Consider the following 15,528-nt stretch of genomic DNA (forward strand, 5'->3'; position numbering starts at 1 on the left):
GGCGGCGGCCGCCCCTTCCGCCGCCTCTTCCGCCGCCGCTGCCTGGCCGCTGCCTGGCGGTCTTTTGGCGGGCAAGATGTGCAGCAGCCGTCCCTGGTAGATGGTACCGTCCAGCTGCTTCGCGGCACGTACGGCATCCTCCGGAATCTGGTACTGCACGTACGCCAGCCCTTTGGATCGCTTGGTTTCTCTGCATCAGACGCCGTGTACGGCACAAAGCGTCACGGTAACTCGAGAGGTGAGCGTAAGCGGAGACGGCGACGGGTGCAGGATGTTACCTCTCCCTCTGCCCCATCCGCATGTGCACACGTGCCCCCACCAGTCTCTTACCATCAGTCTCTTCCCATCCCCGCAAAACACATCCACCACATCCCTCCCTCCGAGCATACACCGAGTCCAGCCCATCATCCCATCCCATCCCACCGCCTTCCCAACCCACCCACCTATCAACTACAAGATGCACGGCCTGTAGGTCTCCAAACGACCCAAACAGGTCGCTAAGATCCGCCTCTGTGGCGGTGTAAGCCAGATTTCGAACAAACAGCCGATCCGTCTCCAGTAGATCCTCCTCATCCGCCTCCGCGTCAGACTGCGGCGGCGGCAGCGGCAGCGGCGGCGGCGGCAGCGGCACTGCTGCCGCGGCCATGTCAACGTCGCCGCCAACGTCACGAACGCCCCGACCGTCATCATCGCTGCCGCCATCGCCATTCTTCTCACCCACGCGGCTGCGGACGTGCTTCCCCGTCGGCGTCGCGGCAGCGCACTTCTTGCCAACCTTCTTGGCGGCGGCGGCTGCTGCTGCTGCTGCTGCTGCTCCGCATCGCGGCGAAGTGCCGACGCCAGTCTGGTCACCCCGCGCCGCCGCTTCCGCCGCCTTGCCATTACCATCTTCACCGTCGTCGCTACCGTCATCCTCACTCTCATCCCAACGACGCATCCTCGATCTGAGGTAATCCAGGTCAGATACCGCCTCGTTGACCACCAGCTCGTCCAGCCCCCGACCCACCCGCCCCCTCCAACCAGCCCCAACCGCGTCCCCATCCTCTCCCCCATCATCATCATCGTCGTCTTCGCTGCCTGATGCCATCTTCGCATCCTTCTCTTCGTCGTCGTCGCTGCGAACGCCGCCGCCGCCGCCGCCGCGCCGCACGCCCGCCACCGCATCCGTCCAATCCTGATACTGGTCCTCCTCCTCCCCCGCGTCGCCGTCGCCCTGATCAAAGAGCTTGCTGACATCAGCGGCCGCGGCGGGGGCCCGCTTGAGCTTTGGCTGGTCCGCAGCGGCGGCCGTCTGCCGCTCCTCGGGCATCTCGTCGTTAGCCCAAATTCGCGCTTTCGACCGAGGCTGCATCAGCGCCAGGAACTCTCGGAGCTTGGGATCCTCTGTCAGGGTTTTAGAGTTTTTTTTAAATTGGATTTTAAAAAAACGATTTTTAGGCTTCAAAAATCGTTTATTAAGAGATACAAAGCTGGAAGCCTGGAAGGGAAGATCAACCTGAAGGACCAACCATTTTAATATATTTTAATGATGATATTAATCGAATATTTATATTAATTTTGATTTTATTTTTACAATGATGTTGGGCGAGACAGCGGAGGAAGCTGAAGCGAGTGGGTCAAGGTGTTAAGAGGACCTCAGGGAGGTTGGAGTGGGGGCCCCTCTGGGGGAACAGTGAGACAGCGCAAGGTGGGACAGACCCGCAGCAAGAGCCACCGCCACCGCCACCACCATCAGCAGGCCCCGGCGGGCCATCATGCTGCCAGTCGCCTATTCCCCCCGGAGGAGAGTGGCGGAGGATGGTGGCATCAAACGCAAGGAAATGAGGAATGAAGTGGCCAAAGTGGCATCAGGGAGGGGGGGGGGCGATATGGAGGTAGGAGCCCTACACCAGCTGGAAAATTACGTGTGTACATCTGTGTGCGCGAAGGGGGGAAGGGGGGAAATACGGGGGGGAACCAAATATCAACAAATCCAACTGCCGACGGGGTGCAGAGGGAGGGGTTGTATTGTACAGGCGGCAACGTCAATCAACCTACACGACCATACACACCGTGTGTGCTCTTTCCACGCTCTGTGTGCTCTCTCCCACCCGCCCGCCGGCGGCGCTACAAAGCTGAAGCTCTACCGCTGCTGTTGCTCCTGCTGTTGCTGCTGCTGCTGCTTCTGCCCCCTGGTACGCCTTCATAGCCACAACCACAACCCCAGCCAGGAAAATACGGGCACGCACCTTCCTCAGGCAGCAGCTCGCCTTTCCTGCCGTTTTCGGCACCCAGATGCCCCCCAGCAGCAGCAGCAACAGCAGCAGCACCACCACCACCACCGTCTTCAGCTTTGCCATTAGCTGCGCCAGGTCGGGCGGCGCCGGCCGGCGTCGTCAGTTTGCGGTTCGCGGTGGTTCCGGAGGTGTGTTTGCTCCAGGCTCGGGGTAGCTGTTCATCACCAACCTTGCGGGCAAACTGCACCAAGCGATAGAATCGAAACAGCAGCGCACGTCAGGGAGACGACCCAAATGGTTTATGTTATCGGCCACCGAACCATCCTCTGTCCTGTGCCGTCCTGCCATGGGTGCCTCGCCGGGCGCGTGTTCAAAAGGAGTTACTTTTGTAACCATGAGAGCGGGAAGTAACCCGGGGAGACACCCGCGCTGCCTTACCTCCACCGCGAGCTTTGCAGTGTCCATGTATGACCTGTTATAATAGCGCAGGGCCGCCGCGGCTTCATCCACAGACTTGAAGCCGATGAACCCCAGCTGGCGCGAGCGTCCATCCCTGTGCACCGGCAACGATTCAGATAGCACGATGTGTCAAGACGTCTCGACGCTAAGCGCGATGGTTTCGCGTACACCCAAGCAGCAAGCTGTGTGTTGACGCTACGCCGCCGACAGGAGGACTCACTTCGTGCGTAGGACCTTGACGTCGGTCACCTCCCCTTTTGCGCTGAAAAATTCTTTTAAGCGTGCCTCGTCGACATACTTTGGAATGTTCTTAACGCAAAGGCGCGAGGACGGAGGCACCTCAGGTGCCGGCGCCTCGTCCGGTGGCATGTTTCGAAATTTGTTATTGGCTGTAAGTCCAATAAAATTACAATTACCAGCTTAACTGCTCAATTTTATCCGATAAGTTACTTCTGTTGTAATAAGAAGTTTTCCGGACGTTGTACAACATGGACAGAATACATTTGGGTTTTGCAGTCAATCCTGTTACTGAAGACGCGACGGAATATTAAGCCACTGTAGCTAAAAGTGCGCTCTTCATTGAAGCTGATCGAACAAAGATGGGCGGGAGAGGCTTCGTTGGCGGTGGTGTAGGATTCGGTAAGACAATTTTGCAAGCCATAAAGAGGTTTCAAATTCCTCACTTTTATCACCGCATGCCACCTATACGGCTGAGCATAACCGCTCTGTACCCATGCCCTTCCAATCGCCTCCTTAAAGGCTTTGGTGCAGGCTGTGGCTTCGGGATAGGTTACGGTTTCGGCGGCGGTCCTACTGGAATTGGTGGCCTTGGAGCAGGTAAGCACGCTCGCGCGCTTGTCGCTAGCCGTGCGCCCTCGCCACTCTTCAACACGCAGACCTGCCCTTTCCTTAGATCCCTTACGTAGCTGCTCCATCTCTATCCCTCCAGTCCGCCCGCCTCTCCCAGTCAGACAAATCCTTCCTCATGTGCACCGATGCGAATTGCATCATCATGCGCTGCTCACACACATCGCATTCAACCAAAAACCCACATCAACCCTCCACCCAACACGCTCCGCCTGGCTGATCTACGACAGAACTCTCGCCACTCCTTCCCTCCCCATACCATCCAATCCCTCGTCACCTTTACCATCCAAGTTCTCATCCTCTCTATCCTCATCAACTTATTCAATTTCCCGCAGGAGGCGGTTGCGGTGTGGGTGTTGGTCTGGGCTGGGGCTATGGAGCTGCCTGGGGCTCCAACTACATCGTCATCGATCCAGGTGGGCTGTTTGAAAAAACATTTCAATTTGAATTTGAATCGTGACAAAGAGAGAGCTGATGGGCTGATTGGGGCGTATAAAAACTCCTGGGGGAGGATGGCATGAAGTGAACCGAAATGGGTTTGGCCGGGTTGTGGTGCAGGGCAGGGCAGGGCAAGGCAAGGTCCCTTTTCTCTTACTTTTCCCTCCTCCCTCCTCCTCGACCCTTTTTCGGTCGCCTTTCGGTTGCCTCTTTCCTTCCTGCGCCGCCAACCCGCTCCCTGCGCCTAACCAAGCCCCATCCCAAACTCGTTCCCTCTCCTCCACCCGCCCAACCTAATTAAACTAGAGTTCGAGGAGTCCAGAGTTGATAAGCGGCCTCAGTGGCTCAGACAATTGACGACTCAGGTGCAGGCGCTCAAGTTTGACCGTCCTAGGGTAGATGGGTAGATAGGGAGGAAGGTGGTTGTGTGTGGGGGGGGAAGATAAGAAGTGGAGCAGGTGGCGTGGAGGTCCAGGTTGGTTTGTCGGGGTCCAGGGGGGTTGCGATAAGGCTAGCGGACGGCTTGCGGACGGTTGGGGAGGTAAGCTACAGCGTGTCGGGCGGTGCCGGCGGTGTTGGCAGCAGCAGCAGCAGCAGCAGCGGCAGCTCGTTGGGGTGGTGCGGCTGTGGCGACAGGCTATGGGGTTTGATGGCGGTGTGGCGGAGCCTGAGGCGACGACCTCGCGATGGATAGGAGGAGTGACAAAACAGGACGTGTATTTCCGCCGCCTGGTTTCCCGCCTGTTGTTGGTCTGATCGAGATGGGAATATTATGGGGGAACATGACCCCATCCCCCCGCATTAGTGTTTTCCTCCCCCTCGGGGGTCCCCGCCGGTGGTCATGTCACCCGTAAGGCTCACCGCAAGGGGTGATGAGATTAGAGGACGTTCGCTGTCACGTGTCGTCACGTGGTGGTGTGTTTTCCGCCGCCGCGCCATCCCTTCCCTACCCCCAACCCCAACCCCAGAGGTTGCACTCACCACCCTCTCTCTGCATCCACATACCCCTCTATGTGTGTCCCGTCGTTGTGTTATCTCGATATTGACGAGAGATCCGCCGATAAAAAGTTTCGTATTATCGTTGGTTGCAACGGTGCGCATGAGGGTAAGAAGGAGAGCAGATGATACAACCATGACACGGCGATCTTTGGCGATCGTGTTAGGTGGAACGATCAACCGGCAACGACAAACAACCGACGACAACGACGTAACCAACCAACCAACCCACCAACCGAACAAACGAATGGTCACAGCGTGCAATTGGCTTAACAACCTAGATGGATTGTTAGTGGGCTATGCTAAATTACACATAATTTATAGTGTACCGGAAGTGTTGGAGGGCATGGGGTGGGCTCACAACATTAACAGCAATGTAACCTTCAGTTCTACTCTTGCTTCTACCCGCAGTAGTCGGGGCCTCAAATCCATGGTACATGCAACTAGGCGAAAACGAGACGTGTTTTGACGTACAGGGGGGCCTGCGGGCGCTTTCACCTCCTCACCGTTCATTTCCAGTAGTACGGAGGGGCCTTCTTACAACTGACTGTCAAGGACTTGAAATTATATGTAGTGACATGCCGTAATACATACGTACACATACGTACACACATACATACGTATGTACATACATACATACATACATACACCAGAATGAGGAATGTGGTTCACATTCTTTCCACCACTTCCTTTCCACTTTCCCGCGACTCAACTCAACCCTCCGTAGAGAAGACACGCTCGAGAAGTAACAATAAGCACGAATATATTCACCCATAGCGCCCGCCAAACCGCGGGAGTGACGTCCACTTAGACGTGTGTGAATCCGCGCGCGCGTGTGTGTTTTGTCCCCTGTCCTAGTTTAGACGTGGGTGTAGTGTGACGTCGCGTGGGATGCCGTGCGTGTGTGTGTGTACGATATCACATCCGGCCCCCGGCCCAGCCCCCCTTGACCCCTTGCGATAGTCGTACCTCCCGCAGATAACCGTACCCGTCGTACTCGCGCTCCAAAACCGACACGCTGCCCTCCCGCCAAAGCCACGCCATCCCCAAACACAGTCCCCGAGGGTATGTCCGCGAGCTCTCCAATCCATTTCCGTTACCGTTACCGTTGGTGCTCGCTCCGCCGCCGCCGCGATCCGACTCAGATCCAGATCCCCCGGATTCGGAATCCAAATCCAGATCCACAGGCACGTAATTATCCACCATGCGCAGGCTGAGTACGACACCCCCTGGTAGCCAGAAGCAGCCGCCGTCATCTCCGGACGGGGGTAGGGCAGAGGTATCCCACAGCTGCTGTTCTTCCGTACTGCTGTATACCCACACCACTTGCTCCTCGCCTGTGGGGACGTTTGAAATCGTTGGGCAGGGGGTGGGGAGTGGCAAAGCCTCCTTAATGATAATATTTGGTGGGGAGTTCTAGGAGGATGAAACCCTTCCGTACACCCGTACAAGACCCAACCCAAATGCGAATCAACGGGGTGAGAGAATCAATGGCAAAAGACATGGGAGGGGAAAACACACACCGGGATAAGCACGTCTGTCCCGACGGACAGACAGACAGACAGATGAGCAAAACAAAGAGAAAAATTCGGACAAACAGAAGCCGGCGTGGTGTACTTAGTGGCAGCGGTGAGCAAGAGACCGAGTTTAGAGGTTTGTCCCGGACGACACACATACACACATACATACATACACACACAGCACATCTACACACGCACCCGAGCGGGGGTCCACCTCATCCACACTTGTGGCACACGTCGTGAAGACGTTCCAAGAGCCCTACAGAGCAGCAGGAGGGAGCGGTTGGGGGGGGGAAAGACGAACCGCAAACGAGTGAAGCTGCTGGTTGGGGGAGGCGGCAGGGGGGAGGAGGAGGAGTCGTGATGTGGGAGAAGGATAAAGTCCAACAGAGGGCAGGAAGCGCAAGAAGCAAAACACGCAAGACTGGATAGGACACAGAGTGGGTTGAGAGCGGAGAAAATGCAAACAAACGGAGTTTCCGGCACAAACACCGCGGACGTGTCACAGATCCTCCTTTCCAAACCCCAGCCCAGAATCCTGTCGCCTTCCCCCCTCCCACTCACCCCCCCTTACCGCTCCCCCTATCCCCCCCCATCCCTTTCACACCTGGAGCTGTACGGGTGTGGGCCGGGGCAGTGCCGTACAGGGTTTCTCTAGAATCTTAACCTGGCTGGGCGGGGAGACCGCGCTTGCAGGACCCACCCACTCCTCCGTGAATAACAGTATGCGGAGGACCTGGGGCAGGGGGGCGAGGATGGGGGAATCAATAAATGACGAACCACTGGCGACTGCGATAGTCCAGGGAGGATACGGATACGGACAGTCCAGGGTTTGGAGGGGGGAAGGATTAGTATGAGTGAGGTGGGGAAGGCAATCTGGGGAGCAGCCCGGGTTGGGTATAGACATGGATGGATACAGATTGGGGGGAAATGCAAGGGAAGGGGGGGGGAAGACGAACCACGAAGAGTGAAGCTCCTGCTGGAGGGGGGGCGGGGGGAAGGCAGGACGGGGAGGAAAACACATGCCTGACTTTTATAACTGCACAAAAAGGAAAAAGATACACAAGGTTTTATTTTTATAGAAAAAGAATCGCAAACACATAATATGAATAAATAAAAAAGGAATATATACTCCGCGCGCACACTACCTCCACGTCCACTTCGCCGTTCTCGAGCTGTCCAATCCTCAGCGTCAACTTGAGGCGCATACGACTGCGGCTGCCCCAGTCCACCAGACACTGCTCGAACACGCTGGTAGACGTGGGCAGCAGCGTGGCGTCAGAAGAATCTGAGGGGATATTTTTGGGGGGAATGGGGAAGGAGGAAATACTCTTTTTTTGGGTGGTGTGGGAGAACGGGCTTTGGGTGTTCGGGATCAGGAGCGGGAAGGGACAGATATCTCCCGCCAAATTTGACATCAAACCAGCAGCCCCGGCAAAAGTTTTGTTTGAATAATAATTATAATAGCAGCTGGACCAGCTAGCTATAAAGATGTTGTGTTGTTGTTGGAACCTAAGTATTCCAATTTCAGTTTATTTTTCAGCAGCGGATATTCAAAAAGTTGATTGCAGGCGGCAGCGGCAGCGGTCGGCATGTGTGGGGGAAGAGGAGGGTGGGCGGGAAGAGGCAGGGTTGGCACTGCCGCCACACGGGAGCCAGAGCCGCGAACAGGCAGGTAACGGAACCCAGCAATCTGTAAAACACACACACACATACACATACATACGGACACACACACGCACACACACAAGAAGAGGCGGTCAAGGAGGATGGGTACGTAAACAACACGGTGCAGGTGAAACAGCTGTCGGGCCAAGGGGCCCTGGGCACCAATCTTGTAACGCAATCCGTCTGCCTTTACTGCTCTCCAGCGCTGTTTCCCCTGCCTAGTCCAGCATCCCGCCCGCGTCCCTCTTAAACCTCCTCCCCCCCAGATACACACATTTCACTTCATTTCACATCGCACACAACCCACCTTCCTCATCCCCATCCGCGTCGTCGTCCTCATCATCATCACCATCATCATCACCGCCACTATTGTTGTTCATCCCGTATGTCGCGGCTGCACCGCGGCTTGCCGCCGCCGCCGCCGCCGCCGCGCTTTTTGCCTTCGCGGCCCCGCCCAGCGACGCAGATGTGCTGGCGGCGGCGCCGCTGCGAGCCCGCGCGGCCGCCGCCGCTACATCATCATCCGCCTGATCGTCTTCACTTAGGCCCATTATCGTATCACTGTTCACCAGCTTTATGGGTTGCTGACCTGTAGGGGTGGGGAGGGGACAAAAACGGAAAAAGACAGAATTAACTTAGGGTTTAGGGAATTAGCTTAATAGTACGTGTAGTACATGGGCCGTACGAGAGTACGACCCCAATGACCTGAAGAAACAGAATTCCTAAAAACCCTAAAACAATAACAGAAACCCATTTTTTGTATTTCTAAGGGATACATAAAATGATGGGACATCGTGTCAAATGTTCTTCCGTCTTACAGTGCATCGAGAAGAACATTTTGAATTTTGAATTTGAACTCCTCCCGTGATGGCGGGAGGCGATCGAAAAGCCCAGAACAAAAGCTGTCAGGTATGAGTACGAGGTAGGGCCCATCAGGGGGAGCAGGTGTCACCCACCGATATACTCGGGGCCCGCGGAATAGTTGCCGCCATCGAACACCACGACACCGTCGGAATTGAACGTCAAAGCTTCTACGTCCACATCCTCCTCCTCCTCTTCGTCCAAGATGTCGTACACCATCCCAGCCCCCGACGCTGACGGCTCTCCATCCGTGGCGCCGGCGTCGACTGGGGTTGCCGCAGCGGCAGCCGCTGCCGGGGGCCGCAGCCGCAAGTCCGACAGGGCTGCCAGTTTGGTGCATCTACAAATTCCAAATTCCAAAATTAAAATATAAGTTTTTGAGTTATAAACTTTGAATTCAAATTTTTTATTTAAAAAGTGCCAAGAAGATGTCATTATATTTTCAGGTTTCCTTCTTACCGGCCGATTTTGCGGACGAGCAGGTCGGCTTCGTGAGCCAGAGCGCCGGCAAAGTCCTTCTCCGCCTCCAGGGATGTCACCCTCGCAGCAGCGGCTTTTTCATCATGGCCTGCTCCTGCTCCTGCTGCTGCCTTCCCCGCCGGCACATGCTCCCCATCCCCATTCACATCCTGTACGACAGGATATTTGACGCGCTGCTCCAGAGCCCGAGTGTAAACCAGAGTGATGTACTTTCCTCGCTCGTCCATCCATGCTGGCTCGGGTTTGCCTGTTTAGGCAAGTGCGGTGAAGTGCGATGGTAACCAGACAAAACTAGGGATGCCTAGATAGACAGGTGAGAGCTTAATTAGGCAGGCGAATAAATAGGCACGTAGATCGTCAAAACGGACACACTGTCTGCTTGGCCTCCGGGCAGTTGGGTGTTGGCGGAGGGGCTGAAGGATATGCTGCTGAGCAGTCCACCGCCAACCCACGACGCGCCCTACACATGTATGTATGTATGTTGTTACAGGGTGGTATAGCTTCACCAGCGGCCCACTTTCCCGAGGCAGTTCCCTGCTCTCCCCTGCGAGAGGGGCACCCTAATCCGTTCACCCCATCAACCTCAGAATGTATTCGTTGGGTTCGGCAACTCACCACCAGCATCCAACCAAATCTAGCGGATCAACGGCGCATCTACATAGTTCCTGGTTAGCTCGCAAGTTGATTTTATCACGTCCTACATCGTCCTTATGATGGGGGGCCACCTCCCATTTCAACACTCCTCAAACACCCAAGGAGCCGGCAGGCGGATTTGAACCCGGGTCGGCCGGGAGCAGAAGTCAGGCCTTAACCTCTGCCAGCCGCCTACACATGTATGTATGTATGTATGTATGTATGTATGTATGTATGTATGTATGTATGTATGTATGTATGTATGTATGTATGTATGTATGTATGTATGTATGTATGTATGTATGTACACACGCTTTGGCGAAACGGAGAAGGAAAGGGGGGAGAGAGGACGGGCGGTAGAATGTGTGCGCTGCACTCTGAAGGGAAATTGAGGCTGCGGCCCCTCACCTTCCCACGGTGTGTATGCCCCGTACTGGCCCACCCACTGCCCCTCCAGATGGGAGCAAAAGGTGCTCCACCTGCGGTACATCACACGACACAAACACACGCACATACATGCATACATACGTCCGTTAGGCACGATGCCCACCACGCCATGCCACATGTCCGCCATGCCGTGCGTGTGTGTTTTGTTTGTACGACGATCCCACAACTCCTCCGCGCTTCCAAGCCGCCAGCCAGCCAACACACAAACATCATTCTTCGACATCATCGAAGTTATACCGCACATTGAACCTGGTTTTCAAAACCCCCGTCTGGATTACCCCTTCTGGAACCCTAAGTTGGAACGCCTAATATGCGCGATCAGGTAATTTTAAACAGAAAGGCCGGAGCCCACCCCGGGGGCCCCCCCGCGCGTCACCTGGGTTCCGGAGCCGCCTCCGGTGGGCTGAGTTCGTCCTGGGGTTCGGGGTGCAGGAGCGGAAATCAGGGCAAGATGAGTGCAGTAGCAGCAGCAGCAGCAGCAGCGACAGCAGCAGCAGTAGCAGCAGTAGCGGGGCGGGATTGCTAAGCCAAGGCCCTCTGAGTTCCTGTACGACCCAAAAGTACGAAGCAGTGCGAGGTGGCGGCCTAGTTGCTGGCCGGCCCGCGTGTAGATCAAAATGCGCCAATTCCCCAAACGTGCAACTCCGGCATGGATGGTATGACCCGTGGGTCGGTTGAAGCACTTCCCGGCAGGCCCCAACCCACTCACCAGCAGCGTCACGTTAATGGGATCTGTAATGGTGGTCTCCGAAGGGGGAGGTGGCGGCGCCGCCGCCGCCAGGCGAGAAGCTAGCCGGCCCGCGCCGGCGGCTGACCCAACACCCGCAAGGCCGGTTGTGCCGCCCGCTCCGAAACTGCCACCGGCACTCCTTGAGGGCCTGGCGGGCTTTCCTTGCCGTACGGGCGTGTCCTTGTCCTTCCATGGGTTGTCGCTGCCTGTGGTTGAAGAGCCTGTGCCGCTGCCGCTGCCGCTGCCACTGCCGGGCCTTTTCCCACCGACACCGCTGCTGCCGTTCCCTGCGCTGCCGCCGTTGCCATCGCTCTTGCCGCCACCACGTTTGGGTCCGCCAGAGGACCACGGTGAAGATGCCTTCTTGGCGGCGTGGACTGAGGGAAAGTGGTTTAAACATGTAAATGGAGGGAGGGCGCGTAGGGAAAGCTTGAAGCGGGGCTGAGGTCGTTGCCAGAAGCTAAAAAGGTAAACTTTGCCTGCTAACCTCCTGCAGTGAGCGCATGCTAGAGCTATAAGTTGAACGGAACGCAAGCCGCAGGATCGCGCACCTCTGAGTCCTCGCTGTCGGACGCCGGCTCGATGTGTGGCTGTTAAGCCCATCGGGGGCCGTTTAAAATTGCTGGCAGCCATGAAAGTCAAATTGCGCGCACACGTTAGCATAGATTGCCCATATGTAGAGTTTTAGCCAAATAAGCCTGACCGGTACGTGTCGTACAGCCTTCCGATGTCCAACAGCTTAGCCGTAGGAATGTTTCACTAACTTTTGTGCAGGTTAGAAGGATTTAAATAATTTTATTGACTGCCTTCATTTCAGTGCTCGCGTTAGACACCCCTGGTAAAGTGCATCAATTTCGCTGTAACCAAAGGCACCATCATCACTCTGACAACTTTTGATCGTTCTTCCTAAGGTAGCTTCTGCTCTTGGTACAAAGCGTATGCAGAGAGAACGCGAAATATAAACAACGAGGAGGAGTCCTTACGCCGTATCTCTTACTCATGTTTTTTTCCCGTTGCCTCTTCGTCGTATACAAAGTAAGCAAATCAAGCAGCGCATTAGTCTGCCTCGCCGGGACAAGGGCCGGGTCCACCGCAGGCTTCAGGAACCTCCGGGGCCTTATGCTATGCGCGTGTCAATGAGCTCTCGCTCTGCGGGCTCCCTGTTAGTAACGCTTTTCTTGTCTTGGCGCTTGGCCTTGGCACTTATCCCATAGGGCTCCCCATTATTGATCCCGGCTCAACCTTTACAAACTTCCTTCCCAACTTCCGCTGAACCTGCTCTCCTACGCGCCTGCAGACCAGCGGCGGAAAGGCATGGAACCCAACTGGAGAGCTGCGTCCCCTATCGCCATGCCAAATACGTACTCGGAAAAAGAACCTGGGTATCGCCATGAAGAACATGTCTGTCCTTAAAATGGCGGCGGCAAGGCAGCCTGCAGTGCCCGTCCGGCTGTACAAACCCCTGAACTTCACCAAGATGGTTTGGCTGAAGAAGAAACTCGACGAGGCGCGTCAGTCCTTGTCCGCAAGTGGGGAAGATCAGACGCTGCAGAAGAAGGTCCGGGAATTGCTGCCGGTCCTTAGGTCTTCGGATCAGCAGCCGGGCTCGTTGCTGCCGCCCGCTGCCCGTGCGGCGCTTGCCCAGGACGGACCGTTATGACTGTAGGGTTTATGCTCATTTTAGACCTCTCGGGTTCAGGCCATCCCGCAATGCCGTCGGGTTGTTGGACGCCAGGCAAGTTCGTTGGACGAGATCAGTATGTGCTATTTTAGTACAAAGTTAATAATGATGATAAGGAGGGCTGAAAGTCATGGGGTGGACGACACGTGTGTCTGGACGTTGCTAGATGTTATTTTTCTGCCGGAGCTTGGGAATTAGAGATTAGAAGACGTTGAACTTCTCCGGTGTTCCGAAAGTTATCTTCGCCTTGTGCTATCTTGATCGCTTTCGGTCAAAGAGCCGAGCAGCGGCGCGACTTGATTACATAGCAAATCTTGCACATGCCGCAAACCCCGACAACGGATGAAACTGAGTTGTTCCGCAGCTTATATCGACAGCATAGGGCAACTGAAATTCACCAACATGGTGGCTTACACGATGTATATGCACAGGAAAAGTATTGGATGCCTACCCGCATGGGGGTTCGGTTGAAAGTCCAAATTGGGGCGCTATTTATCAAACAAACAGCTCGCCAGAAAGCAAGAGTGTATGCGTCACTACATTGGAGATCATGAGCAAGGAATCTTAGGTGCACCCCCTTATTACGCCCAGTCCTATTCGTCATTTATGAACCGGTCACCATGCCTAGTCTCAGGAACGCGCAATAGGAACGCTGCTTCCAGAACGCTGTCTTGCATAAGAAGCACATCAAATATCATTATACCTTTCAAAAGCACAAGCTGCTTCAGTAACAATCCCGGATGTACCGCAGTTAACTAACAGTCAAACAAAAATGGTGGCGACGAGTTTAATCAGCCGAAAATTTACTCTTGGTAACCAGCAGCAAAGACCGTCAGGGCATTGAGCGTGGCTGTAATGATTGCACCCGCCACGGCAGTCTTGGAGCGGTCGCGGAGGGTCTCGGACTGGAAGAGATTCACTTCAAGGATGTTCAGGAAAGAGTCTACAGAAACAGCAGTAACAGAAAACAAAAGTTCAGCAAGGGAAATGCAGTGTCCACGTTTGTCCATGGATTCGTCGACATACTTACTGGAGGTGTAAATGAAGAGCAGGGTGCCAATGACAAAAAGGCCCATCACAGAGCCCTTGAGGCAAGACAGCTTGCCTTCGACCAACACAGCGTAAAGGCCAATGGCGGCAATGACATACTCGAAGCTAACGATGAACCAGTAGACTGCAATGGAAAAAGAGAACACGTTTGCATATAGGATACAATATAGACTTGTAGTTGTCCATTAGATACAGGGAAGACGTTAAAGCAGACAGTGATGCGTTGGCAGTCCCGGTCAAAGACACCGAAACTTCGGTCCACGCCAATAGCGCTGAACTGCTACACTCACAGCGATAAATCTTCTTGCAGGTCAGGGTGGTTGCGCTGAAGCCCGTGACACCCGTAAGGAGGTTGGTGTTTCCCGCATAGACCCCGTCGTCGTGGCACTCGTTTTGCAGAGAGGCCAGACCTCCCAAAAAGACGGTCGACGCCGCAACGGCGAGAGTAAGTAGAGTGAAAAGAATGCTGTTATACTTGATCCCAAAGCCGGCCTTGCAGTTAAAGTCGAACTTGATTTGGCACATTCTCAGGGAGCGTCAGTCAGAGGACACGTAAAGTTAAGTCAAACTGATAACGTCGTTTGTTAAATGTTGCAGAATAAGAAGCGTATGAAGTGCTCCCGTGATTTATTAACATTTACCTAAATGGGATCCAGATCGTACAAATGACTTTTAAAGGCCATTTGACGGCGCTTTGTAATACTGGATTCACATGCTACGTTACGTTGCGAAAACTTTTAGGTAAAAGTGGCCCTGAGAAAGTCACCCAGTTCACACGGGACATTACGACGACGTTGTATTCGTTGGCGCGAGCTGTGTAAAACCATCTCCATTTTATGTCTTTCAATGGCCAAAACTTCAGAAGATCCCCTTAGAATTGCAATATATATTTGAAGGGTGATTGGCAGCCCTGCCTACTGCAATGGCACTGCATCCCGCGCGAGCCGCGATGGCGTTTGCCCTAGCGGTCGCGCTGGATGAAATTTTTGATAATCTTGAAGATATGTTCAATGCTCAGTGGCAGAGATTGAGCGTGTGGGCCGACGCGGCGCGGCCCATGCCGCCGGAAGTGCGGCCGACTTGCCGTTTCGCGGGTGGCTTCAGCCCTGATACTACAATGGGTTACATATTGGCTATGTAAGCGGTCGTGAGCGGTCGAGCAACACGAGCGGCGTTGTCCTTGTTCATTTTTATAATATAAGGCAGCGGTGTGACTAGAAATTCAGTCGGAGTGCAAAGCGCGCACAATTTGTCAAGTATGTGGTCTTTATAAGCGATTGGGCTTGGCCGTTTGTTATAACTCGCGAAATTGGCGACGCATTTCAAGTAACGGTACGAGGGGTCAGCGTTTGACGAAATTGAACCCCCCCCCTGGTCACTTTAGACTTTTCGTCCACTTTACCGGTAACGTACCGTTACCACGTCCGAACCGACCACTTTTTCCAAAAAGTTTCAACGTAACGTAGCATGTGAACTGGCTAT

At 54.7% G+C, this 15,528-nt stretch overlaps 4 protein-coding genes across 4 annotated transcripts in view; 1 reads left to right on the forward strand and 3 right to left on the reverse strand.

Moving 5' to 3' along the window:
* VOLCADRAFT_63158 (uncharacterized protein) overlaps window positions 1–2,768 on the reverse strand; it is a gene marked incomplete at both ends in the record, with an annotated part of 7,063 nt that extends 4,295 nt beyond the window's left edge. The window contains 6 exons of the mRNA XM_002953045.1: window positions 108–190; window positions 444–589; window positions 632–736; window positions 1,031–1,383; window positions 2,313–2,457; window positions 2,655–2,768. Coding sequence (XP_002953091.1) covers window positions 108–190; window positions 444–589; window positions 632–736; window positions 1,031–1,383; window positions 2,313–2,457; window positions 2,655–2,768 — 946 coding nt within the window. The remainder of the gene's footprint in view (window positions 1–107; window positions 191–443; window positions 590–631; window positions 737–1,030; window positions 1,384–2,312; window positions 2,458–2,654) is intronic.
* A 3,126-nt stretch (window positions 2,769–5,894) lies between these two features.
* On the reverse strand, window positions 5,895–11,948 carry VOLCADRAFT_93813 (uncharacterized protein; the record flags this gene model as incomplete). The annotated part of the gene is made up of 12 exons (XM_002953046.1): window positions 5,895–6,313; window positions 6,695–6,755; window positions 6,801–6,815; window positions 7,104–7,232; window positions 7,645–7,784; window positions 8,472–8,753; window positions 9,121–9,365; window positions 9,485–9,752; window positions 10,547–10,617; window positions 10,962–10,999; window positions 11,295–11,521; window positions 11,867–11,948. The coding sequence occupies 12 exons, from the start codon at window positions 11,946–11,948 to the stop codon at window positions 5,895–5,897; spliced, it is 1,977 nt and encodes a 658-aa protein (XP_002953092.1).
* Window positions 11,949–12,089: 141 nt separating this feature from the next.
* On the forward strand, window positions 12,090–12,975 carry VOLCADRAFT_121139 (uncharacterized protein; the record flags this gene model as incomplete). The annotated part of the gene is made up of 3 exons (XM_002952948.1): window positions 12,090–12,350; window positions 12,613–12,873; window positions 12,961–12,975. The coding sequence occupies exons 1-3, from the start codon at window positions 12,315–12,317 to the stop codon at window positions 12,973–12,975; spliced, it is 312 nt and encodes a 103-aa protein (XP_002952994.1). The 5' UTR covers window positions 12,090–12,314.
* A 305-nt stretch (window positions 12,976–13,280) lies between these two features.
* Window positions 13,281–14,637, reverse strand: VOLCADRAFT_105793 (uncharacterized protein). The gene is made up of 3 exons (XM_002953047.1): window positions 14,337–14,637; window positions 14,027–14,170; window positions 13,281–13,939 (listed from the first exon to the last, which is right to left on the reverse strand). The coding sequence occupies exons 1-3, from the start codon at window positions 14,569–14,571 to the stop codon at window positions 13,800–13,802; spliced, it is 519 nt and encodes a 172-aa protein (XP_002953093.1). The 5' UTR covers window positions 14,572–14,637; the 3' UTR covers window positions 13,281–13,799.
* Between the last annotated feature and the right edge of the window lie 891 nt (window positions 14,638–15,528).

Source organism: Volvox carteri, assembly GCF_000143455.1.
Source record: "Volvox carteri f. nagariensis unplaced genomic scaffold VOLCAscaffold_33, whole genome shotgun sequence".
Taxonomy (NCBI): domain Eukaryota; kingdom Viridiplantae; phylum Chlorophyta; class Chlorophyceae; order Chlamydomonadales; family Volvocaceae; genus Volvox; species Volvox carteri.